The sequence below is a fragment of the Panthera onca genome, chromosome B1 (genome assembly GCF_046562875.1).
Source record: "Panthera onca isolate mPanOnc1 chromosome B1, mPanOnc1 haplotype 2, whole genome shotgun sequence".
NCBI classification, from domain to species: Eukaryota; Metazoa; Chordata; class Mammalia; order Carnivora; family Felidae; genus Panthera; species Panthera onca.
The window spans coordinates 131,714,278-131,740,789 of NC_138342.1; the positions used below are offsets into that span (position 1 = coordinate 131,714,278).

A 26,512-nucleotide genomic window follows, 5' to 3' on the forward strand; every position below is an offset into this window, starting at 1 on the left:
GTCCTCCATCTATAAAGTGGGGAGGAAAGGATAATTGTAAAACAAAAAATGTAGTAGGACGTATTTTCATAAAAAAGTTTAAAAGTGTGTGTGTGTGTGTGTGTGTGTGTGTGTGTGCACACGACCGCACATGTGTCTATTTGGAGGACTGGGTTATAGATACATGCTTTCTATGTTATAATCATTCTGTATTGTTTTAAACTTCTAAAAGTATTTATTACCTTTTTGATTAGGGAAAATTTTAGGATAGAAATAATGTTGAAAGAACAAAGAGCGAGTCACAGATTGTGTGGTCTCCATTCTTCTTGCATGGAGGGAGGAAAAGATTCATTCAAGATTGCACAGCCTAAGAAAACACAAGAAATGATTCCAATAATGGATTTTAACAGGGCATAAGAAGTACTTACTCAAGGACTCTTTTGCTTTCACTGTTCCCACAGGACTGTCTTCAAGTACATCTTCATAAACTGAGAAAGTATACTTAGGCCTTTCAAATTCAGCAGGTGCCAGCATTGTCTGAAGAATGTGTATGGTGATGTCAGCATTAATGACAGATGTGAGCCCGCCACCGTCTCGAGCACAGACCATCAACAGAAGTGTAGTGGATTCCAAATGACTAAGAGTTGATGTTAAGTAAATAATTCCTGGGTAGGGGAAGGGAAGAATTGAAAAACAGGGAACATGAAATAAATACTGATGAGCCAATCTGCTAACTCTACTGTGATAGTTAATTTTATGTCAACTTGACTGGGCCATGGGGTGCCCAAACATCTGGTCAAACATTATGCTGCAAATTTCTGTGATGGCGTTTTGGAGGAGATTAATGTTTAAATGGGTAGACTAATTCCAGCAGGTTGCCCTCCCTGATGTGGATGGGCCTCGTGCAACCAGTTGAAGGCCTAAATACAACAGAAAGGCTGACACTTCCCTGAGTAAGGGCAATTCCTCATGCCTGACTCCCTTTGAGCTGAGACTGTTTTGCTTTGTTTTGTTTTGTTTTGTTTTCCTGCCTTCAGAATTATACTGAAACCTCAGTTCTTTTCTAAGTCTTGAGACAGCCAGTCGTCAGACTGGAACTACATCATCGGTTCTCCTGGGTCTCCAGTTTACCAACCCACTTGCAGATCTGGGGACTTATTTGCCTCCATAATTACATGAGCTAGTTCCTTGTAACAAGTCTCTTTATATCTATCTGTATATCTATCTATCTATCTATCTATCTATCTCTCCTACTGGTTCTGTTTCTCTAGAGAATCCTAATAGCTCTATCTTCCAATACAAGAATTTGAGCATATTTGCAAAATGATGTCCGGATTCTGTCAGGTAAGCAATATTTTTCTAGAGCTTAAACATTAGACATCTTGGAAGTACATCAATTCACCAGTAAACAGAAACTGTGTCACCTTTGTTAGGACTTACAACCATATCACCAGCCCAGGATGATGGGATAGTCGAGTATGATCCCATAATCCAATGTAATCTCAGCTAATGCAGGACTGTAAAATGATCACAATCTGCCCAGGCTTCAGGATCCTAACTCTACAGAATGAAACTAAAATTTCACCTTCTGAAGTATTTGATATGTGACCTCAACTAATGTAGGGAAGCTCTCTTGTTCAATTGGCTTTATTCTATCTTTGCTGGTGAGAAGATATAATGTTGATAGCTATGGGTAAGAAAACTTAAATAAATGCTAAAACCATAGGGACAAGACTGGCAAGTTGGGCTTATATAAATAGTGTGTGTGAGAGGAGAACCTATGAATGGTTAAGTTGGGGAAGGATCCAGTAATGCTGAGAAAACCAATTATTTAATATTATTAACACCACCCTTTTGCATGCTAGTTTGAAAACATGAAAATGGATATAACCAGCTTCAGAAATAAACATGTTAGGTTTTTAAAAAATTTTTAATGTTTATTTATTTATTTTGAGAGAGAATGAGTGCAAGTGGGGGAGGGACAGAGAGAGAGGGAGAGAGAGAATCCCAAGCAAATTCCTCACCATCAGCATGGAGCCTGACATCGGGCTCAATCCCAAGAACCGTGAGAGCATGACAGGAGCCAAAACCAACAGTCAGCTAGCTACTCAAACGACTGAGCCACTCAGATGCCCGAACATATCAGGTTTTTTTAAAGAAAGAAAAAAACATGCAAACTTATTACATAAATTTACATACAGATACATGTAGGTGGACTTGGTGGAATCTATCACAATACAGTCAATTGGCTGTAAGTGTAAGTTAAATGAAGGAATAGTGTGGTTTTTGCCAGTTTGTGAGAGGCTGGTGAAAGCATCTGAATTGTCAGCTTCCTAGGCATTAAAAAAAAAAAAAATGACACCCATTCATTCTTTTTCTTTTTAAAAAATTTTTTTTAATGTTTATTTATTTTTGAGAGACAGACAGCGTGTGAGTAGGGGAGGGGCAGAGAGAGAGGAAGACACAGAATCTGAAGCAGGCTTCAGGCTCTGAGCTGTCAGCACAGAGCCTGATGTGGGGCTTGAACTCACGAATCTTGAGATCATGACCTGAGGTGAAGTCAGATGCTTAACCAACTGAGCCACCCAGGTGCCCCGAGTTTCTTTCTTTTTTAAGTCAAAATCTGTCCTCTCACAACTCCAATTTCTTGTTTTTATTTGTACTAGAAGTTTAATATGTTTTGTATCTCTTTAACAGAGCACATCATCAATAACCAAAGTCAAATATCTTTCCTGACAACTTCCCCATTTTCCATAACAGTTCCTTACTAACATGATTTTAAGTCCTTTCACTCATGGTTGGTTCATTTCTCCTGAACATGCTCCAAGTTGATTGGTGAACACATAGTTGCAGATACAGTATATTACAAAAAAGAGTATAAACACTCCTTATTAGAATACTTATAAAATATTAATGTAACCAAGTATTCTTACACCAGCTATAGCAGCCATAGTAAAATTAGGTTCATACTGACTCCACCAAAGCACTCAATACTTACCACATATATTTCTAAGTCAGATTCTTCCCATCTGTTATTGATGAGCTTTAAAAATTATTATGAAAATTTATGGTTGGTTAAAAAATAAAAGCTCAAATAATACAGAAGTGTCTGTCTACAGAAGAAAACGAGAAGTCTCTCTAAGCCCCCAATCATCCTTGTTCCCTGGGTATATATTCTTCCACAGTTGACTCAATTCCGATTACAGAGAAATTTTTGAAGGCCTCATTGTGCACTCTAGATGATTATGACAATTAAAGGATTAACATCTGCCTCAACTATACTTGGTCCTCCTGATTCCAGATGACTCCTTCTGAACCATTTTTCATACTTGTATTAGAACAGTCTTCCTAAAATCCAAGTCTAGACATGTCGGTGCCTCCCCAGGTTTTCAGAGTGAAGTTCAAGTGCCTTATCTAAATAAACCAAGTTGCTGGTAAATGAACCCTTTTCACCTCGGTAGCCCATCTCACCACTCTCTGTACAGTACTTTTGCCCTAAGCACAGTGAAATAGCTATAATTTCCAGGATAGATCTTGCTCTTTTCCATTTAGATTACTGCATCCTCCTCTTCATCTTTTCTGACTTCCAGTCACATTTTAGAACAATCTCTTCATCTTTTCTGACTTCCAGTCACATTTTAAAGCACAGCTCAAGTTTCACCTGGTGCAGCTGACTTTCATATACCTTCCATTTTGCTTGAGATCTACCTTCTATGATCCTACAGTGGCCTTGTACACATGTTTATTATAAATTTAATGCGTATTTTAATTAGCATTTTTAAATCTTTCTTATTCAGTCATGAGTTCATTAATTTACTTGATGATTTATAAATAAGATCAAAAGACAACATTTTGAAACAACGATTTAGTATCCCAATAATAAATGAAGAGTTCTGCAACAAAGGGGAAAAATACAAGTAAAACAAAAGTGAGGTCAGCACTAGAGAAGGACAGATAGTTTATTTTATTTTATTTTTAATGTTTATTTTTGAGAGAGAGAGAGAGAGAGAGAGAGCGCGAGTGAGCGCATGAGCAGAGGAAACAGAGACAGAGGGAGACACAGAGTCCAAAGCAGGCTCCAGGCTCTGAGCTATCAGCACAGTACCTGATGGTGGGCTCGTAACAGCTCAGAGCCCTATGTGGGCTCGAACTTTTGGACCGCGAGATCAGGACCAGAGCCACAGTTGGACGCTTAACTGGCTGAGCCACCCAGGTGCCCCAGGACAGATAGTTTAAATAAGAAAGAAAGGCTCGTGAGTAAATATGATAATGTTCAAACTGAATTAAAAAAAAACACAGAAATGTGAAAGGAAAACAACTGCCTCTTGTTTTTACTCTAATGTTTGTTACAAACTTTTTAAGTGATGAGACTCAGGGATAATAAATGATGTGGTTTTATTGTATACTGTTCAAAAGCACTTAGGCATTATGTATCAATCTGTAAACAATTCATATTCAGTAACCTAGAAGCCTGCCCTCTGCTCACAGAAGTGCATAGAAAGAAATGGAGAGGATGTCTTTTGCAATATCACAAGTGACTTTACTATCCATCAAGAAGAGAATGAATGGGGGTTCTGGGGAGGATGGCAGAGTAGGAGGACCCTAGGCTCACCTTGTCCCATGGATACAACTAGATAACGCTCACATCGGTGTAAATAACCCAGAAAATGACCTAAAGCCTGGGAGAACAAGCTCTACAACTAAATGGAGGGAGGGGGCCACGTCGAAGAGGATAGGAAGGGCTGAGGCAGGGTCTAGAAGTAACTGGACTCAGGGGCTGTCTTCAGGACAGGACAGTGCCTGTAAGGAGTAGGGAAAGAAAAGAGACCCCCACATGGGGGAACCCACATGGGGAGGACAATCCCCATAACATTTGGTTTTGAAAACCAGAGGAGGCCAAGTCTGCATTCTTACAACCGAGACTTAAAACTTGGAATTTAAAAAAAAATCAGCAGGCTCTGGGAGAGCTGGGAGGGTGAGAGGAAACTGAATCCTCACCCTTAAAGAGACAGCATAAGGAAAGAATGAATGGTTCAATACAATGTGTATATTAATACAATAGAATATTAGTGTAGCATCTAAAATATATATATATACATGTTTTCATGTAGAAAGATTTTACATGCTACATTTTATATGGAAAAAAATTGTAAAAATCAATCTATAGTATCAATTCACTGTGTTAAAAAAAATTCGTACTGCATAAATATTTTTAAAATATTCTCCATTGTGAAAAATCCATGAAGTACTGCTGAGAATGTTAGATTACAGAGCAATATGTAAAATATAACCATAAACACTAACACATACTTTATATGTACCGCACCCCCCCACACACGCACAGAGAAAAATATGCATGTTGGAAAACATGGAAGGATCTGAACAACTATAAAGAGAGAATATCTTCTATGGGTTGAGACTATGGCACAGCTCATTACCTGCTTCTTACCTTCCTATAGTTTTTATTTTTTTTTAATGTTTTTTATTATTTACTTTTGAGAGAAAGAGACAGAGTGTGAGTAGAGGAGGGACAGAGAGAGAGAGAGGGAGACACAGAATCTGAAGCTGACTCAAGGCTCTGAGCTGTCAGCACAGAGCGCGACGTGGGGCTCGAACCCACAAACTGCGAGATCATGACCTGAGCTGAAGTTGGTCGCTCAACCAACTGAGCCACTCAGGTGCCCCTTACATTCCTATGGCTTTAATGAGCATATGTGCTATGGACTTGTGTCCCCTAAATATTCATATGTTGAAGTCCTAATCCCCAATATGACTGCATTTGGAGTAGTAATTAAGGTTAAATCAGGTCATAGGGGTGGAGCCTGATCTTATAGGACTGGAGAGAACTCACTCTCTCTCCAACATGTTAGAATAATGAGAGGAGGCAACTGTCTACAAGCCAGAAGACCTCTCAACAGGAATCAAGTCCACTTAGCACAATACTCCCAGGGTGATTTTCCTTAAATACCACCATGACGGTCTAAGGCTCAAAATCCTCGTGTCATTCCTTATTCCCTACAAAAATCAAGTTTGAACTTCTCCGTCATGCTTTTAAAGTGCTTCATAAGTGACCTCACTCAGTGTAGCTTTCTGTCATTCTGTAGCCCATCTCTCCAGACATGATGATCTCCTACTGCCATAAATATGTAACAAGTATGGTGATGAAAACAGCTCATGGGGTGCAATCATAGAGCCACTTTTTTCTCCTATTCAAATTTATTTCATATGGCTCACTGTTCTTCCCCTGCATCTAAGTGAAAATTAAGGAGGCTCCTATAATTTCCACAGTCACTGTCAACCTGTTAAAATTCTTTCTTTTGTTCCATACAAATTGCAGTAAATTATTTGTTCTAGTTTTGTGAAAAATGCTGTTGGGGTCTTGATAGGAATTGCATCAAATCTATAGGTTGCTTTGGGTACTACGGACATTTGACAATATTAATTCTTCCAATCCATGAGCATGGAATACCTTTCCATTTGTTTGTGTCATCTTCAGTTTCCTTCATTAGTATCCAACCATTTTTATGGTACAAGTCTTTTTACCTCCTTGGTTAAGTTTATTCCTAGGTATTTTATTCTTTGTTAGTTTAAGTCACAAAACCGTCTCAATTTAATCATTTGAATATGAAGGTCCATTAATAATCAAAACTCAAAACTGGATTCAAATTTCAGGCGGGACACAGGCTGCAAGTCAGAAGTAATTTCCCCATCTAGCTCTTCTCCCTCATCTTGCTAACAGTGTGAGTTCCTGACCATCTAGGATGGAAGGAAGGGGAAAAGAGGGAAGGAGAGAGGAGCAGGAACATTCTGACTTGACAGGCACTATTGGGGTGGCACTCCTTGGCCGGGCAGCTGTTTATTTTATTTTTTTTATTTATTTATTTTTTTTTCCCTTTGTCATGTTTTTTTTTTTTTTTTTTAATTTTTTTATTTTTTAATATATGAAATTTACTGTCAAATTGGTTTCCATACAACACCCAGTGCTCATCCCAAAAGGTGCCCTCCTCAATACCCATCACCCACCCTGCCCTCCCTCCCACCCTGCCCTCCCTCCCACCCCCCATCAACCCTCAGTTTGTTCTCAGTTTTTAACAGTCTCTTATGCTTTGGCTCTCTCCCACTCTAACCTCTTTTTTTTTTTTTTTTTTCCTTCCCCTCCCCCATGGGTTTCTGTTATGTTTCTCAGGATCCACATAAGAGTGAAACCATATGGTATCTGTCTTTCTCTGTATGGCTTATTTCACTTAGCATCACACTTTCCAGTTCCATCCATGTTGCTACAAAAGGCCATATTTCATTTTTTCTCATTGCCACGTAGTATTCCATTGTGTATATAAACCACAATTTCTTTATCCATTCATCAGTTGATGGACATTTAGGCTCTTTCCATAATTTGGCTATTGTTGAGAGTGCCGCTATAAACATTGGGGTACAGGTGCCCCTATGCATCAGTACTCCTGTATCCCTTGGATAAATTCCTAGCAGTGCTATTGCTGGGTCATAGGGTAGGTCTATTTTTAATTTTCTGAGGAACCTCCACACTGCTTTCCAGAGCGGCTGCACCAATTTGCATTCCCACCAACAGTGCAAGAGGGTTCCTGTTTCTCCACATCCTCTCCAGCATCTATAGTCTCCTGATTTCTTCATTTTGGCCACTCTGACTGGCGTGAGGTGGTATCTGAGTGTGGTTTTGATTTGTATTTCCCTGATAAGGAGCGACGTTGAACATCTTTTCATGTGCCTGTTGGCCATCCGGATGTCTTCTTTAGAGAAGTGTCTATTCATGTTTTCCGGGCAGCTGTTTAAAAGCCACTTTCTCTTATGGATGCTGTCATTGTTTTTTTGGAGAAAGCTTCAAACCTCCAATCTGAAGCTGCCTTAACCGAGGTGAGCACATCTCTCTTTAGACAGGTCACTTTACTGCTTGCTTCTTTGATGCCTACAAAGCTAGAAATGTTCAAAACTCCTCCTGCTGGCCCTTTCTGGGAAGAATCTGAAATGATTCTACACCCAGGTTGTCGGCTCTCTCCCTCACAAATGACCCACATCCAGGAGAGACCATTAAGTACTCTTTGCCCCTATAAACTCCTAGAGTTTGTCTCCATTCGGAAACCTCTTCTTTTATTTTTTTAAATTTTTTAAAGTTTATTTTTGAGAGAGAGAGAGAGAGCGCATGGGGGAGGTGCAGAGAGAGAGGGAGACACAGAATCCAAGGCAGGCTCCAGGCTCTGAGCTGTCAGCACAGAGCCTGACGTGGGGCTCGAACTCATGAACTGTGAGATCATGACCTGAGCCAAAGTTGGATGCTTAACTGACTGAGCCACCCAGGTGCCCTGGAAACCTCTTCTTTATTCCATTGTTAGACACTCCTTCTTTAGATTTCTTTTTTTTTTTTTTTTTTTTTTTAATGTTTACTTATTTTTGAGACAGAGAGAGACAGAGAGAGACAGAGCATGAACGGGGGAGGGGCAGAGAGAGAGAGAGGGAGACACAGAATCAGAAGCAGGCTCCAGGCTCTGAGCCATCAGCCCAGAGCCCGACGCGGGGCTCGAACTCACGGACCACGAGATCGTGACCTGAGCTGAAGTCCAACACCCAACCAACTGAGCCACCCAGGTGCCCCTAGATTTCTGATGTGAGAGTCTGACTTGAGTCTGCTAGCACCAAACTAAAGGAACACATACTAAGTTCTCTAAGTGGTCAGTAAGGTGTAGGTGTCTCACCGGAGGAGAACTCACAAGTCAAGAGCAGTTCTCTGCAAACTATCAACTCTCTATCCACCTTTATTACCTTTGACGATGTGAGTGAAGTTCAGAATAATAAAATTTGTTTCCAGAGATCTCCTTTATAAATCTTACATTAAGTCTAGTATCCTCACTCAATGGGGAATTTACTATATCTCTATCTCTATATATATCTCAGCCCAAACCTACATTTTACTTTTATTTTTTTAAATTTTTAATGTTTTATTTATTTTTGACAGAGAGAGAGAGACAGAGCATGAGCGGGGGAGGGGCAGAGAGAGAGGGAGACACGGAATCTGAAACAGGCTCCAGGCTCCGAGCTGTCAGCATAGAGCCCGACACGGGGCTCAAACTCACAGACCGTGAGATCATGACCTGAGCTGAAGTCAGACGCTCAACCGACTGAGCCACCCAGGCGCCCCCCAAACCTACATTTTAATTTCTGGTTGCAAATGTTTACTAATTCCCATCTTAATGTCTTCATGTATATTGTTTGCTTCTCCTGAATCACTATTCATTCTTCCCTCTTGCTTGACCAAATGTGAGCTATCCTGTGACATTCATCTCAAGTTCTATGGTCCTTAATCCCTTTCTTGAATACTCTAGATTTTCCAGAGCTTTCTTCTGAGGGCCTACACTCTTTACAGTCGTTACTGTGATCGATACATGGAGTTTGCCCTTAACATTTTGATTGCATGTTGGCTAATGCTAAATTACCATAAAGGGATGATGGGACTATAGGGCCTGTAAACTTGATTGTCCCTGAAGTGTGAAAGTGTTTTTTTCAAAAATATGATTACCCAAAGGGTAGCTGATGAGTCCAGGAAAAGCAGAAAAAGGAGAGGCAAATAATAGGTACACATCCAGGTCCAGGCCACAGAAAGGAAGAGATACTATTAGCAAATAGACTTTCCTATTTTTTTTTTTCAGACTTTTCATTTCACTCTCAACGAAAAGCAGAGGAAAGCACAGTGCTGTTAAGTCAGCAAGCTGTCATATTTTTGTTCTACTGGCAAGGGTAGCTTTATTATGGGAAAGATCCATCAGGTTATTTAAACCCTGGTACCCCTAAACATTAAGATTATTTCATTCTCTATTTTTTTAGTGTTTACTTATTTTTTAAAAACAGTTTTAATGTTTATTCTTTTTTTTTTTTTTTGAGAGACAGAGAGAGAACAAGAAGGGGAGGGGCAGAGAGAGAGGGAGACACAGAATCCGAAGCAGGCTCCAGGCTCTGAGCTGTCAGCACAGAGTCCGACGCGGGGCTTGAACTCACAAACCGCGAGATCATGACCTGAGCCAAAGTCGGAGGCTTAACCAACTGAGCCACCCAGGCGCCCCTCTCATTCTCTTCTTTAAAAATCAGTGCCCATTTATAAACTTTTTAAGATACGATTTTGTTTTTCACGGTCTGTCCCGACAGAAAAGTTAGGCTGGACATGAAGCCTCCAGTGTTCAGTTCCTATGATATTATGGTTTCTACTACAGCCTGATAGTTAACTTGGCACTTGGCTTGATGCATCAGTAGAATGAGCTTGCTTCATGTAAGTCTGATGATAAGAGGAGGAGGAGGAGGAGAAGTGGTAGTTGATAGAAGGAACAAGCACAGAGATGAAAAGAGTTATTGGAGCTGAGGCCACAGCGGAAAGCAGAGCAGATCATGAAAGCCCCGGTAGACCATAACAAAGATCTGGCCTTCAGCCAAAGAGCCATGGAAAGTCACTAGAATATTTAAGGCAGGGGAGTAAAATGACCAAATATGTCTTTACATTTGAACAAAGGCTATTTTATGTCTCTACGTATGAATTTTATTAGGCCTCTTTTGAGCAGTTACTATTTATTTTTACCTTCAAAGCCAATCTTGCGTAGTGAAGCAATTCGTATTAAAGACCAGGAAGAAGCTAGTGAGTTTCTTTGAACTAATGCTGACCACTTATTAGGATCAAGTTTGTCCTTCTACATACTGAACGTTTCAAAACATTCACTTTTTTTAGCACTTGAATATAAAGAGGCTCAAGAAAACCCATTTACATGAATCCAACAATTTTATTTTTTATTATTTTTTTATATTATTTATTTTTGAGAGAGAGAGTGCAATGCGCGCAGGGGAGGGGCGGGGAGGGGGGAGAACATCTGAATCAGGCCCCTACACTGACAAAAGCGAGCCCGATGCGGGGCTCAAACTCATGAACCCCAAGATCATGACCTAGCCAAAGTCAGATGCTTAACTGACTGAGCCACATGGCATCCCTTGAATCCAACAATTTTAAATAAATGGAGGTGTCTATTAAAAGGGAGGGCCAACAGTTAATTATATACAGCTCTATAACATATGTTACTTATAAATATGCATATATATGTAATAAATAACAAAATGGTCAATAAAATGAATGTCTCTTTTTGCCTATGTGTTCAGCTTAGAATTTATGGCATTGTATTTTCATATTTTAAAGTACAGCAATTACTTAGCTCTCTTTTTTCATGACACTTGCAAATGATTATTAACCAGCAGTGCAGGAGACAAACTTTAACTTTAAAAAAACAGACATTGAGGGGCGTCTGGGTGGCTCAGTCTGTCGAGCGTCTGACTTTGGCTCAGGTCATGATCCCACAATCTGTGGGTTCGAGCCCTGCATTGAGCTCTGTGTTGACAGCTCAGAGCCTAGAGCCTGCTTCAGATTCTCTGTCTCCCTCTCTCTCTGCCCTCCCCGGCTTGCACTCTGTCTGTGTCTCTGTCTCTCAAAAATAAAGAAACTTTTAAAAAAATTTTAAAAAAACAGACATTGATTCATTTACTGGATATTAATGAGCACTGGTTATTTTATGCTTGAATTATCCAGTGCTTGGATTTGTACTTACCAATTATAATGTGCAATAATGTTTGTCTATGTTCTTTACCTTGTCACTTCTTATTTAAATAGAGGAAAGTGTTGGGATGAAATATTTTAATTGATAGACTAATTAAAGAACTTAAAGACAAAGGTCCTCTCTTCATTAAAATCTAATATACATATAATTCTGTTAATGAAGCAATACTGACTGTCATTACCCAATCTCCTGAAAAAGATGAGATCCTGAACCAAGGTGGTCATTCATAGTTAGAAAATAAGCTGGGGGGGTCATTGCTAAACTTGTAAGGTATGAGATAGCTAAAAACGAAAACAAGCACAAAATCATGACCATTACCAAACATGGAGTCTGCAAGTGTAGTTTTCCCAAAAACAGAGACAAACCAAAAACTATGGGATGTCAATACCAATTTCTTATTGGTCATTAGTATTTATGATGTCTTCCCTATATTCACTTTGTGAGAATATAGAAACTTATTCAGTGAATAGGTGACATTATACTATTTATTTCACACACACTGGGGTTACTAAGTTGTAGTGGCTGAAAGGCATGGAACGGACTGAAAATTTTGTCTCATATCGACAATATAAGGATTTTTAAGGAAAACATACCCATTTTAGAAGATGTCATGGAATTCTATGCATTCAGTTGACAAGAGCAAATAAATCAAGAGGTAATTTGGCATTTCAAATAGACTTATACAAGAAGTCACAGCGAGAGATCATATTCCTATCTTATTTAGTTGAGACAATGAAACTTATATTTATCTTAGCTTTGAGTTTAGTTTAAAAGGGGGATAAAAGGCATAATAATGGAAAGAGCCTTGAAATGTAAGTCTGAGAAGTAAATTCAAGTGTCAGGTTTGTGACTACGTCCCTCAGCAAGTCGCTAAGACTCTTAAGGTCTTTATTCTCTTAATTTGCAGATGGGCACAAAAGCCTCTGTTTTGCTTATGCCATAAGTTGATGTAAGGCTTATATAGGCAATGTACAGAAAAGATATTAAAAGGTGTTATCATCTGAGACAGACCAAAACGGGAACCGATGATGGGTTCAAGAGAGGGTTTACATCCAATTCTGCCATATACCAACTGTGTATCCTCAGGCAAGTCACTGAATCCCTTTCAGCCTCAATTTCTTCCTCTGCTAAATAAATAAGGGAGCTGAATCAGGAAGTCTCTTCCATCCCCAACCAGTCTGTGATCTTATACTAGAAAAATTAATAGGAAAACTCTCCAATGTGCTTTTGTTTCCCACAAAAGAAACACACACTGATTTGGTGTTCGTGATTAATTTTAGTCTCTGTCTTGCAAATAAAAGGAAGTCATTTTTTTTAGCATGGGTAGGTTCACATCCCTTATGAAATGAGATGTGGTTTTCATTTATTAGCTACACATCAGAATGTTCTAAATGTAGGAAAGTGGCAATCATGAAGAATTATGAGAATCATTACATGATATGAAATGTGAGCCTAACACTCACATTAGAAAAAGATTTGCCCTTGAAATAAAGAAAAGCAGAGTCTGTGTTACATTACTTACAGTCTATATTAAAATCCACACACCCTGTACAAACAAAAGATTGCAACCAAACACAGAGACATGGCTGCCTTTGTGTGGCAGTTTCAGTCTCTCAGTTACCCTTTTAATTACTTGTTCTTCTGTAATGCTAAACTAGGATTTTGTATACACCACAACTAAACATAGAACAGACAATAGGCAGGGCAACATAAGCTTTTGTTGTAAGCTCTATGAGAACAAGAATTTTCATCTCTCTCACTCACCAATGTATTCCAAATACTTAAAACAGTGCCTAGCACATAAGAGGTATTGAATAAATATGTCTTTTTTTAATTTTTTTTTTTTTTTGGAGATGTTTACTTATTTTGAGAGAAAGAGAAAATTCGGGCACATGCAAGTGGGGGAGGGGCAGAGAGAGAGAGAGAGACAGAGAGAGAGAGAGAGAGAGAGAGAGAGAGAGAGAGAATCCCAAGCAGGCCTCACACTGTCACCACAGAGCCTGATACCAGGCTTGAACTCATGAACCATGAGATCATGAGCTGAGCCAAAACCAAGAGCAGGAAGTTTAACCGAGGGAGCCACCCAGGCACCCCGTGAATAAATATGTCTTGGGAGGATGAACTTACTTCCATTTTCTGCCTTGAACAGATGAGCTACACTCTTTAGAACTTTAACTGACTTTTCTTTACATCATTGACTTGCTTCTATAAAAAGAGGTAAACCTGAAGAATTTAACCGAAGGTAACCCTAGCAAAGAGGCCGTTGGACTGCTGTAAATGAGCAACACAAATGTTTTCAGTCTGACACCTTAAAATAATCTGAATTAGCAGTAACGTTTGCTTCAGTGTAAGGTTACTAAATAAACAGGACAAACACAAAAGCTAAAGCACTACTCTTTTCATGCTACTAAAGAGAACACTTCAAACAATGTAGGAAAAAAAATCTACATACAATTCATTAAATGGGATTAAAGACATAAAAAGAGCTATTAATAAATATGACTCTTGTGTTTCCTTCTTTTAAAACTCAAAACAGTGTGGTCTGACTCGTGCCCACATCAAAGGAACCCAGCTAACGGAGAGTAAGAGAAATGAAGGCTCAGCTCACTATCTCTCTCCTGGTGCCGAAGCACGTTTTACAAAAATGTGCTTTGAACCAACAACAAACTTAGAAAACCAGAAACAGAACAGGAAGATAAACCCACAAGAGAAAACAGCCATGACATCACCACATCCCCTTCCAGTTTTCTCCAAAACATTTTTCTTACCAGATGAACACAGAAAGTCAAAGAGCTCTATTTTTAAAGCATGAGTCTTGGTTGTGGTACAAACAGATCAATGGAAAACCTCTTGTCTTCAGAAAAACATGAGCCTATAGCACAAAGCGTGGAAGCTTATAAAATAGCATGTCTGATAGAGGAAGCATCAACCATGAGCAAATGAATGGATGTCTAAGAGAGATTTTTAGAGTGATTCAGGAAGAGGTGACAATGTAGAAATTAGCTCATCAATTTTCCAACTCTTTCTCATATAATGCAAAACTATACAGCTAGCCATCTATATAAGTATGTAACGCTATATATAACTACATATAAATACAAATATATTTAGTATAGTTAGCATATACATCTAGAAAAGTGCTAGCTAGCACAGAGAGATTGGAAAGAATTTGGATTGGAGGCCACAGCATTACCTACCACACTCTGATGGGGAAAGAGGATTTTTTTTTTTTAAATTTTTTTTAACGTTTATTTATTTTTGAGACAGAGAGAGACAGAGCATGAACAGGGGAGGGGCAGAGAGAGAGGGAGACACAGAATCGAAAGCAGGCTCCAGGCTCCGAGCCATCAGCCCAGAGCCCGACGCGGGGCTCGAACTCACGGACCGTGAGATCGTGACCTGAGCCGAAGTCGGACGCCTAACCGACTGAGCCACCCAGGCGCCCCGGGGAAATTGGATTTTAAGCAAAGTTTTGCCCTGTGTTATCAATGACACTCCCTTGAAGTTTCTTAAGAATATGTAATCAGGATTTAAATAAATCACTTTTCAGTGATTTTTAGATGTCATTTATTCATTCATTCTACAAATATATATTGATAGAAGCAATCCCTTGACCCTGTATTTAAACTGGCAGCTTCTGTAAAGACAGACCTAATGGCAAAAGCAAGAAAGTCCAACTTTTTATAGGTTACAACCAAAAAACAGATGCAGAAGCGGAAAACCATATTCCAACACAGATCCTTATTCCACTTTTTAAGGACACTGACAATTAAATTAGCTTTTATGGCATGGCCTAGAAGCCTAACTATTATGTACAGTATAGAAAATGTATTCAGAGTTGCGGTCACCCAACAGATGAACTTGAATTCGGCTGTTCAAATTAAAGACTGCCTGTTCACTAAGCAACTTTTCCCCTTAGCTAGTTGTGATGCTGTTTAATTCTCTTCTAAAGGTTAAAGTAAAGCATTACCAGGCCTCATGAATTTCTCATGAATTGTGATTAAGTGCAACCCAATTCTAAGCACTGTTAGAAAAACATCTTCAACCTAAATGAACCGGCATCAAAACTGCCAACAATAATAACCCAAGGCTACTTCCATTACGAATTTGGTCTTTGCTTTATAAAAAAAAAATACCATGATACTTCCCTAGATAATGACCCACGTAAAGCGTTCTCCTTGATTAACAATGGCATTTGTCTTATAGCCTGTGCCAGGAATGGAAGCCTGTGGCTTACTGAAGCCAGTGCAGCAACAAGAGATCTCTTCTAAAAACAGAACACAGTACAGCTCATTCTTCAAGACCTTCCAGGGGAAACTAGACGAGGAGTACGTTGATGTCTTTTAAAAACAATCTACTAAATGTTTTTAGATCCTGTGCCCTGATTACTGGCTGACCTATATATTTTTGGCAATGCTAGTGTCCTAGAGGGCCTGACAATTTGACAAGCAGTTCAGATGAATTTTGAAAAAGCCAAGATAAGCAATTTCCCAAAGGAAAAAAAAAAAAGGTATTTTCTTCTGATCTTTGAAATGTTAAAGGATCCATGTCAGTGTATTATTTTGAGCGAGGAAAGTTCTACCTTATTAAGGCTGCCATTGTAGGGGCACCTGGGTGGCTCAGTCGGTTAAGCATCCAACTTCGGCTCAGGTCACAATCTCACAGTTTGTGAGTTCGAGCCCCGCGTCAGGCTCTGTGCTCTCAGTTCAGAGCCTGGTGGTTGCTTCAGATTCTGTGTCTCCCTCTCTCTCTGCCCCTCCCTCACTCATGCTCTGTCTCTCTCTGTCTCTCAAGAAATGAATAAATGTTAAAAAAAAATATATTAAAAAAAAAAAAAGAGACTGCCATTGTAAAAAACAACTAATCCCTCAGCCAGTCACACACACCGGATGCAAGTACACCTTCCAAACAAGAATTAATGACTCTCCCCTTTCCAGGCCTGGGTGAGAAGCCAAGCTCACTTGGTAGATGATTTCCTGTGTAAATTACTGTTTGTTGCTAATGAATCTGGTTGTTGCAAAGGGGATTGTGAAGCTCCAATAAAGACCATCTACAGAAAATGCCTACTGTAGCACCTGACATTACCATCATCACAACGGAAACATATTCTACTCATGCTCCGGTCAGGTGCTTTAAGAAGAAATATAAACTCGGGGCACCTGGGTGGCTCAGTCAGTTAAGTGTCCAACTCTTTGATTTCGGCTCAGGTCATGATCTCACAATTCCTGAGATTGAGCCCTGCGTCAGGCTCTGCCCTGACAGTGCAGAGCCTGCTTGGGATTCTCTCTTTCCTTCTCTCTCTACTCCCCTCTGCTGCTTGCTCGCTCTCTCTCAAAATAAATAAATGAACATTAAAAAAAAGAAGAGGAAATGTAATCTCAAAGAGCTATCTGCACTTCCATGAGCACTGAAGTACTGTTCACAACAGCCAAGTTGTGGAAACAACCTAAATGTCTATCCATAGATGGATGGATAAAGAAAATGTGGGTATATGCGTACGATGGAATATCATTCAGTCTTGAAACAGAAGGAAATCCTGCAATATGCAAAAACATGGATGAGCCCGGAAGACATTACGTTGAGTGAACGAAGCCAGTAACAGAAGCACAAATACTGCATTATTCCACTTACACGAGGTCTCTAAAATAGTCAGAGTCATAAAATCAAAGAGTGGAATGGTGGTTGCAAGAGGTTAGCAAGGAAGGAGAAATGGGAAATTGCTACTCCATGGGCATAAAGTTTCAGTGAAGCAAGATGAGTAAGTTCTAGAGATTTGCGATATGCTGTGCCTAGAGTCAACAACAATAATGCATTGTATACTTAAAAGTCTGTTAAGAGGGCAGAACCCATGTTAAGTGTTCTTACTACAATAAGGTAAGATTAAATTTAAAAAATATAAAAGAAGGAAAAATGTAAAAGAAAAAAACGGGGTTTTTTTTGTTTGTTTTTGTTTTTTTGCTGCATCATTTCAGGACCAGAATATCTCTACTATCTGAGAAGTATTACAATGTAATACAGTGTACTTGAAATTTCCTATTTTCTTGTAATCAAATATTTCAAACATTACTTTAACAATAAACCATTAAGAAGGGAATGATAACCTCCTGTATTTTGATTATTTCTAGAAGATTCAGTTTACACACTGTACTTGTCTGGCAGGTGCAATTACCATATTAGAGAACCAAATGGAGCTTTAGGTACCATTTTAACAACATGGAAGCTAAGACCCAAAGATACTAGGGAATGCCAGGCCTAGAAGAAGAAAGGGATCTACTTTGGATGTCCATGTAATGCTCTTTGTACTAATATTATCTGTTAATACACTGAAATGATGGAAATCATCCATACATGGCAAGATCATATGAACAGAGTAAATGAACATTTGCAAAATAAATACTATTGGCCAGCTGTTTCTCATAATTGACTACCTTTAATACTCAGAAAACCTTGCCACATAGGGATTAAGAGCACTACTTTTAAATTTCTTTTCTAATGTTTATTTTATTTTTGAGAGAAACAGAGCGTGAATGGGGGAGGGGCAGAGAGAGGAGACACAGGATCAGAAGCAGGCTCCAGGCTCTGAGCTGTCAGCACAGAGCCCAACATGGGGCTTGAACTCATGAACTGTGAGATCACGACCTGAGCCGAAGTCAGCACTTACCTGACTGAGCCACCCATGCACCCCAAGAGCACTTCTTTTAAAGTAAAGAGACTGAGGCCAAGAAAGATCATAAGACCAGTAGGAAACAAGGCTTGAACTCCCACCCAGGTCTCATCTAACCACGAAGTCTCAGATCTTTACAATATACCTTACTGCCTTCTGGAAGGTGAAATGAGCCCTGCAGCATCCCTGCTAATAAAAAATCACTTTTGCCAACTTTCTGGCTGTTACGCAGAAGCTACTGATTTCAGAGGAAAACCGTTCCAAGATCACATACCCGTAGTGGAGTCAATGGTGAAAAGGGACGACAGGTCTCCAGGAATGAGTTCATAAGTCACTGTTCCATATATCCCAGAATCTCTGTCAGTGGCAAGAACATTGATGATCTCGGTGCCTGGCTGGGTCTGGCCGCTAATGCTCATCACGTAGGTTGATGGGTTAAAGACAGGTGCGTTATCATTCACATCCTCTATTTCCACACGGACAAAAGCTTGGGCGCTTAGTCCACCCTGTTGGATAAATGAGAAGTGATTACAAATGGATTTCTCCTGAACACTGAGATGCAGAATAATTGACAGAGATCCTAGAAAAGAATTTTAAAACAAAGAAGTTCATTCATTTTACTTTTAACCTTGAGATATGAGTTCACGGGTAAGAGCATGGTATCAGTACTTTAGCACTGACTCTTAAAGATGAATGAGAGTACCACTTAAAACTCTTAGGAGGCAATAATTTCAGACTATAGTTCAAAGATATTCAAGGCAAGTTTTCTTGATGTCCAAAGAGGGAAAAAAACAAAACAAAACACTTTTACCCCTAGTATAAATCTTAACTGCTAAAGAGGATGGGTAAGGAAATATTGGAGGAAGACGTAATTTTAGAAAAGATCGTCAGCGGAAGTCTCACTTAGAAGGTACCATGTGAGTAAAGACTGACCTATATGAGGGAGCTTGACTTCAGTAATCTGAAGGAAAGAGCAAGTGCAAAGGCCCTGAGGCAGGAGTACAATGTACATCCCAGGACTGTTCAGGGAACAGCAAGGAAGCCAGCAGGGTGATGTCAGCATGGCAAGGGGCAGGTCATGGAGGCCTCTGCGGGCCGCTGAAAGGAGGATTTATTGGAGGGTTTTGAGCAGAGGAGTAGTTTGAATTGACTTAGATTTTAACTGTCACTCTAGGTGTAGCATTCAGAATAAACTGAGGGGCAGCAAGGGTGGAAGGAAGGAGACCAGTTAGGAGGTGATTAGAATCAAGTCTGGAGTGGATGGTGGCAGTGAAGGTACTTGTCCCAAATATCTGGGGTCAGATTTGCTTTGGAATTCTGGATTTTTCATGTTTTAGAAAGGTAATAGAGTGCATAGCATAGTAGAGGAATAGATCCCATCCCTTTTATTTTGTGTTGCCTCCAAGTAAAAATCAGGAAAAGGGGAGAGAATACAATAGAAGAAAACAATCCTTTGCAATTTTTACTTTTCTAAAGCAAAACATGTGTTCCTACTTTAAAGCACCATTTTCCATTTCTGTCTGGTACATTTTGATACTTTCATCTTTGACAAAAATCCTTAGTAAATCACAAAGCCTGGACTTTCTCGCTCACTCTTCCTTCTCTCTCACCCTCTCCCTCCCCCTCTCCCTTCCCATCTCTCCCGCCCCCTCCCTCTCCCACTGTTCAGGGATACACTGAGCAAAGAGGAAAGAGGATTCTGACAAAAAAAGAAGATTTGGCACAGGAGACAAAGAGGCCAGTGGAAGAAGCACCGGCCTAGGGTGAGGGAGGGCAGAAAGAGAGTACTGTTTGGGGTGAGGTTGACAACAAACCTGGAAATGGCTCTCATGCTCTGAGGTCCCAAGTGCCCTAGACATTGGCGACTCAAAAACAATTGGGAAGTACACCTTCAAAGATAGAGTGGTTTTCCATGTTCTAAGTGGAATAAAGTGCCCGGGCCATGCCAGTTACCAACTAGAATAGGAGAAATGAGGGCTGGCTAAGGTTACGACCCAGTGAAAACAAGGGAAGTGCCCTTGACCCGTATTGCTGGACAGACAGGGCTGTGTCTGCAGCAGCCCCGGATGAACTGTGGGTCCACAGTGGAGGGTGACGGATGGTGAACAGACAGTCCTGCATGGCACCTGACAGAGACCCTGCTGTTTCTCCAACTTGGCCTCCTTCTCCATTCTGCTTAACTTTGACCTTTCCCTTCCCCTTCCTTTTATATTTCTCCTGGGATTCTGGAAGTCACCTCAGTGTGAGTGCAGGATAAGAAAGCGCGTGAGAGAAGGTGATGAGAAAGTGGGGAAGATAGGCGAAATGACAATCTCTCCACCTTGGGATCCTTGCAAAGATGTTAATTCCTAGGCTGTCCATGACGATCCTAAATCAGGCAATGCTACCAAAAACAAGTAAAATGATAGACAAACCAACTGAAAAACTGATTCTCATAAAACAATGAATCTTTCTACAGGAAAATTATTATAGATATCAGGTTTCCTGTTTTAGGAATTCAATTTTTATCTACTGAATTCATCAGTGGGGGTGCTTTTCTCTTACAATAACCAGGGTGAATGTATGTTCAGTGCGCTCTGTATATATTTTCTCCTTCACTTGTTCTAATCTCCCTTTTTAAAGATTTTGATGGTTTCTCTCATTTTTATAGATAAGCAAACCAAAGCACTGAGAAACCAAGTGACTTGCCCAAGGTAAATGAGACTGTGAATTGCAGATCTGGAACGGGACTAGAGATTCATTTATCCCCCAAACCCCTGGTGACTTCTTTTAAATTAGACTTTTTAAAGAATTGTGGTAGGGGCGCCTGGGTGGCGCAGTCGGTTAAGCGTCCGACTTCAGCCAGGTCACAATCTCGCGGTCCGTGAGTTCGAGCCCCGCGTCAGGCTCTGGGCTGATGGCTCGGAGCCTGGAGCCTGTTTCCGATTCTGTGTCTCCCTCTCTCTCTGCCCCTCCCCCGTTCATGCTCTGTCTCTCTCTGTCCCAAAAATAAAAAAAAAATAAAAAAAAAAAAACGTTAAAAGAAAAAAAAAATTTAAAGAATTGTGGTATAAATTCTACCTTTTAAAACACTATGCTAAGGGCAATGCCAACCATGGACTTAGTCTTAGCAGAAAAAAGACAGAGTCCCTGTTTATAATCTATGCGACAAACACTGTATAACAGGGTTTATGCCACAGTGGAACAATCTGGAGCCAAATGATCTCAGTCTAATGTCTGCCCTGCCTGCAACTGGGACCACAGAAGAGAGAAAATCAGATAGTCCCTGAGTCTGGGCTGCATCTTCTGTAAAGCAGGAACGATACAATATGTATGAGAGCATTTATAATGGTTAATCACATCATTATAAGAGTTTACAGCCTCCTTTTCCTAAATACTTGGGGCCAGATAGATTAGTGTTGGAATGTTTCAAGTGTTAGGAAGGTGATGTGGTACACATATACCTAGTCAGGTCTGGGGTGGCCCTACATAACCAAATGCTTAATATTCTGCAGCAAAATGTATGGAAAGACACATTTAGAGGGATTTAAACATGAATTTAAACATGAACGGCCTCAGGTCCGTTCAAGTCAGGTTTCTCACTAAATGAGATTTAAAAACTTTCTATTTTGAGGGGATGTTGAATTAGGTCAATTCTAATGCTCATGCAGGGCTTCTGTTTCAATAAACTATGATGGTACTGTGTTTCCTCTCTTATTGTTTCTTTTACATTTGGAATCTTATAAAATCGTATCGTATAATTCTCTCTTCATTCAAAATTACCTATCGTTAATCTCTCTGTTATCTTTAGTTTATACCAAAATACATATGCCATTACTTTTGACTGCTAACATGATATTGGTATACATATTGCTGATATAATATTGGTATAAAATAAGAAGGACAATAAAAACAAAACAAAACAAAACAAACTTTCTATCTGAAAGCTTTGGGGCTTCAGAACTACAGAAAAAGGATTGTGGATCTTCATGATTCAGAGGTAGGCATATGCTAAATGGAGAGAAAGCTCTGTGCTGAAGGGATCCTGGAGATGGGTCCCCATAAACAAACAAGATTTTAGGTCTCCTGCTGGTGTGCAGTTACAGAGTCTGGAGGAGCCTGGAAAGCAGATTAGATTTCTCCACACATCTTCCCTCACTTCCCTCCTAGTGTTTACCTCCCAATTCTCTGTAACAAAACTTCAGTCCAGCTGGTTAAGACTATCCTGATGATGCAGCCTCTGAGATATGCTGAGTCGCAACCACCCAGCTAAGCTGCTTCCAGACTCCTGGCCCTCAGAAATTGTGTGAGAGAGTACATTTTTGTTATCTGCAGCTGCTACGTTTGGAAATAGGTAATACACCCCATAAATTCCATCCATGAATATTTCTTAACTTTGTCTTATTCTTTCCCTATCGACGAGTCATGGGTTTTTTGGACATAATTTTAATCACTTGATTTTTTAAGTTACAGTAAGAGAAAACAGTGTGTTACTATGATTTTAAAAATTAAGTGATCAAAATTAAAAAATAAGAATGGGGATCACCTCAGAAAGGAGGGGAGCTGGGGGACAGTTTAAACAGGTGATGGGGATTGAGGAGTGCACCAGTCGTGATGAGCACCGGATATTGTATGGAAGTGTTGAATCACTATACTATACACCTGAGACTAATATTACACTGTATGTTAGCTAACTGGAATTTAAAATAAACTAAAAAAATTATAGTAAGAGACTTTTAACCAACCTACCTGAATTCCAATCCCCTCAAGGCATGTTGTGAAAGCTGGGAGTAGTATGGGAAAGTGCTAAGCTTGAAAGCATACAATATTGGAGGAATAGGAAAAAATAGGAAAAAATAGGAAAAAAGGCAAAGAATGTAAACGACAGTAGTCAGGAAGGGAAAGACCTCTCCTTCAAGTGTTATTTGGAGAAAAGGCAGAGTCTGGTGTAGACAGTGCTGGATTTTCACCTGGACAGTATTATGGAGTGAGGGAACTAAAGGGATTTTGCAACTGAATGACTTAATGGTGGGTCAATAAACTAGAGATCCTAACCTGAAAGAACTGTCAGCTAGAATGGAGAGGCTACAGGAAGCGAGACGGAAAGATAAGAGTGCTTATCAGAATACAGCATGCTTGAGATCAAGATTTCAGAGGCTGTGCAATTATAGGCGATGATCCTTGGAAGTGAGAAAGTCAAGGAAGTGAGACGCTCAGGGTGTTGGATGGTTCAATAGATGCAGTGGTAGAGAGGAAGACTGTAAGGTGTAATGGTCCTAAATGACACGGAGGTTTAGAATATGATAGCAACAAGAAAGCATGTCCAAGGAATGGCCTGGCAAGATAAATTTCAAAAGTGAATTGGTTTTTGATAGAGAAAGGAGTAGAAATGATTCAGATGTTGCATGGGGCAATCAATTAGGCAAGCACCCACCTCAACACCTCCCTCTCTGTTCGTGATTAGCGGAATATGGGCTTCTCTGTGGAAAGCTTGACAGGAATCAGTAACCCCAGGAGCAGGCTGTTTTAACCAAGGCGAGAACTTAAAGGAGCAGTCAGAGACCAGGACAAGTTTCTAAGGGAGTCTGCTAAATGATGAACCATGAGTTCCTGAGGGCATGGAAGAAGAGTTTGGGAGGACAGAGCGGGTGAGGCGGTAATTGATTCAAATTAAAGGATGGGCACATCTGGGCAGCTCAGTTGGTCCAACTCTTGATCTCAGCTCAGATCATGATCTCATGGTTTGTGAGTTCGAGCCCCATATCATGCTCTGCGTTAACAGTGCGGAGCCTGCTTGGGATTCTGTCTCTCCTTCTCTCTGCCCCTTCCCTGCTTGCTCTTCATCTGTCTCTCTCTCCCAAATAAATAAACTTAAAAAAAAAAAAAAACAAATTAAAGGATGAACAGAGCAGAATGGGGATGAGAATATGGATAACAGTGGATGGCTAGGAAGCTTAAACTTTTAGAGATAAGAATGAGGTAGAGTGGTATCTAAGACATTTAGGGATTAATCCTGGTAGTGTATTTGAAAAAATGGTAGGCAATCAGTTTGAGATATAGTTCAGACAATCTAGCTAGAAAACATGAGCAACAGGGCAGCAGTTTATTCCTGAAACTGGAGTGAGGGGAGTGGTAATCAATGAAATATAAGATAGGAAAAAAGCAACTGAAAATTGGAAGTTATGAATAATATAATCTATTGAAATTAAAATGAGTGCGCCCTACGTTTCAGTTACGCAGGATGAGTGAGCTCTGGAGGTCTAATGCGCAGCCTGTTGATTTTAGCTAATATTACTGTACTGTGTACTCGAAATTTGCTGAGGGTAGATCTTAAACGCTCTTATCACTCAGTATGTGAGCTGATGGATATGTTAATTAGCTTGATTGTGGTCATCACTTCATAATGAATACGCATGTCAAAACATGACAGTGGTGTCATGGGTGGCTCAGTTGGTTAAGCAGCATCTGACTCTTGGTTTCAGCTCAGGTCATGATCTCACAGTTCCTGAGATCCAGCCCCGAGTTGGGCTCTACACTGACAGTACAGAGCCTGCTTGGGAGTCTCTCTCTCCCTCTCCCTCTCTGCCGCTCTCCTGCTCACATGCATGCACTCAATCTCTCTCCCTCTCTCTCTGTCTCTCTCTCAAAATAAAGAAACATTTAAAAATAAAACAAAAAACACATGACACTGTATACAATTTTTATTTATCGATTATACTTCAATAAAGCCAGGGGAAAGATGAACGTGAGCTTTTTACTCAGCAAGGTTTCTTCTAGAGATCTTTTGGCTGTATACACAACTGTGCAGTACTTTAATAGCCAAGTTTTCTCATGAATATATATAACGCTGAAGGGCTAACTCAATTTATCTTCTATATTGCTAGTTGGACACAACTCTCCCCTAAGCCTGGAGTGATGAGGTAGAGTTGAAATAGCTTTATCTCAGACACATATTTCAGCTACCAAATTCAGATGTCACAAAAATGGAGATAGAATGTTAATACATACATACCAAAAAGAGAGATTCATTTGGTGAAAGTGAATGGGAACAGGAAACAAGGAATTGGAGATAAGCATGGAATAATTAAATTAGAGCACTTTATTGGGAAAAGCCACTTGCTTTCCAATGTAATCCAATTATTTGTTTTCATTATGCAATTTATAGCATTCTCATGGCTTCTATGAGATAAATAGCAACAGCAGTAGCAGCCAAAATAGATTATTTCAGAAGTAATACCAGTGGAGTAGAAGTGATTGAGTTAAAAAAAAAATTGACAGTCATCACAAGGATGAATAGAGCAGCAGCAAGGAAGCCCAGAACATCTAGGTATTTTCTAAGAAAAACAAAATTTGTATTGACTGACAACAGTCTTTTAGTGACCACCAGCAAATGGGTTCCTAGCGATTTCCTTCCAAAGAGCTTTCAGGATGTATATTAGAGAGAGAAAGTATCAGAGGAAAAACCAGGGATTATCAGGGTAATTATGTACAGTTAAAGGTCTTCTGTCAAGGTGCAGTTCATGGTTTTAAGTTAATTCATGCTGGCCTAAAATCCAACATCTTGAACCTAAAATGTCTTGTCTGAGTTCATTTATTCTTCAAATCCAAGGTAGATTGCTATCTGCATTGTTACCAGCCTTTTTGATTAGGGACATATGCTGCTAGTGGATACTGCACAGAATGATTATGACAGAGGCAGGCTCACCCTATAGAAATGCACAGTTCATCAGAGAGGAAATTTATAAAGATTATGCAGACAATAGAATAAATACTGCACTTTGGATAATACATATATACACACATGTACACACACAGCCACATAAGCACGTACGTTGCTTCCTCTTGTATATTCTGAGGCAAACGGAGGAGCATTGGAGGCAATTTTAAGTCCAAAACAAAGTGAAAAATAGGAAACTGTTAAATGCTTATGGTTGGGGCGGGGGGCAGGGGGAGATATTTTCTAGTTTGTCTTTAAAAATGCATCACTAGGGGCGCCTGGGTGGCTCAGTCGGTTAAGCATCTAACTTCGGCTCAGGTCATGATCTCATGGTTTGTGAGTTCGAGCCCCACGTTGGGCTCTGTGCTGACAGCTCAGAGCCTGGAGCCTGCTTCAGATTCTGTGTCTCCCTTTCTCTCTCCCCCCCCCCCCACTGTACCCCTTCCCCACTTGCTCTCTGTCTCTCTCTCATAAATAAACATTAAAAAAATTTTTTTAAAAGACGTTCATTTAAAAAAAAAAAAGCATCATCAGGACTGCACCCATGAAGATCTGCTTCCA

At 39.9% G+C, this 26,512-nt stretch overlaps 1 protein-coding gene across 1 annotated transcript in view; it reads right to left on the minus strand.

The window, feature by feature from the left end:
* The window catches only part of DCHS2 (dachsous cadherin-related 2), a 252,231-nt gene that overhangs the window by 97,187 nt on the left and 128,532 nt on the right, over nt 1-26,512 (minus strand). The window contains exons 3-4 of the mRNA XM_078445674.2: nt 18,530-18,761; nt 408-644 (exon numbers count right to left, since the gene is read on the minus strand). Of these exons, the coding sequence (XP_078301800.2) occupies nt 408-644; nt 18,530-18,761 (469 nt within the window). The remainder of the gene's footprint in view (nt 1-407; nt 645-18,529; nt 18,762-26,512) is intronic.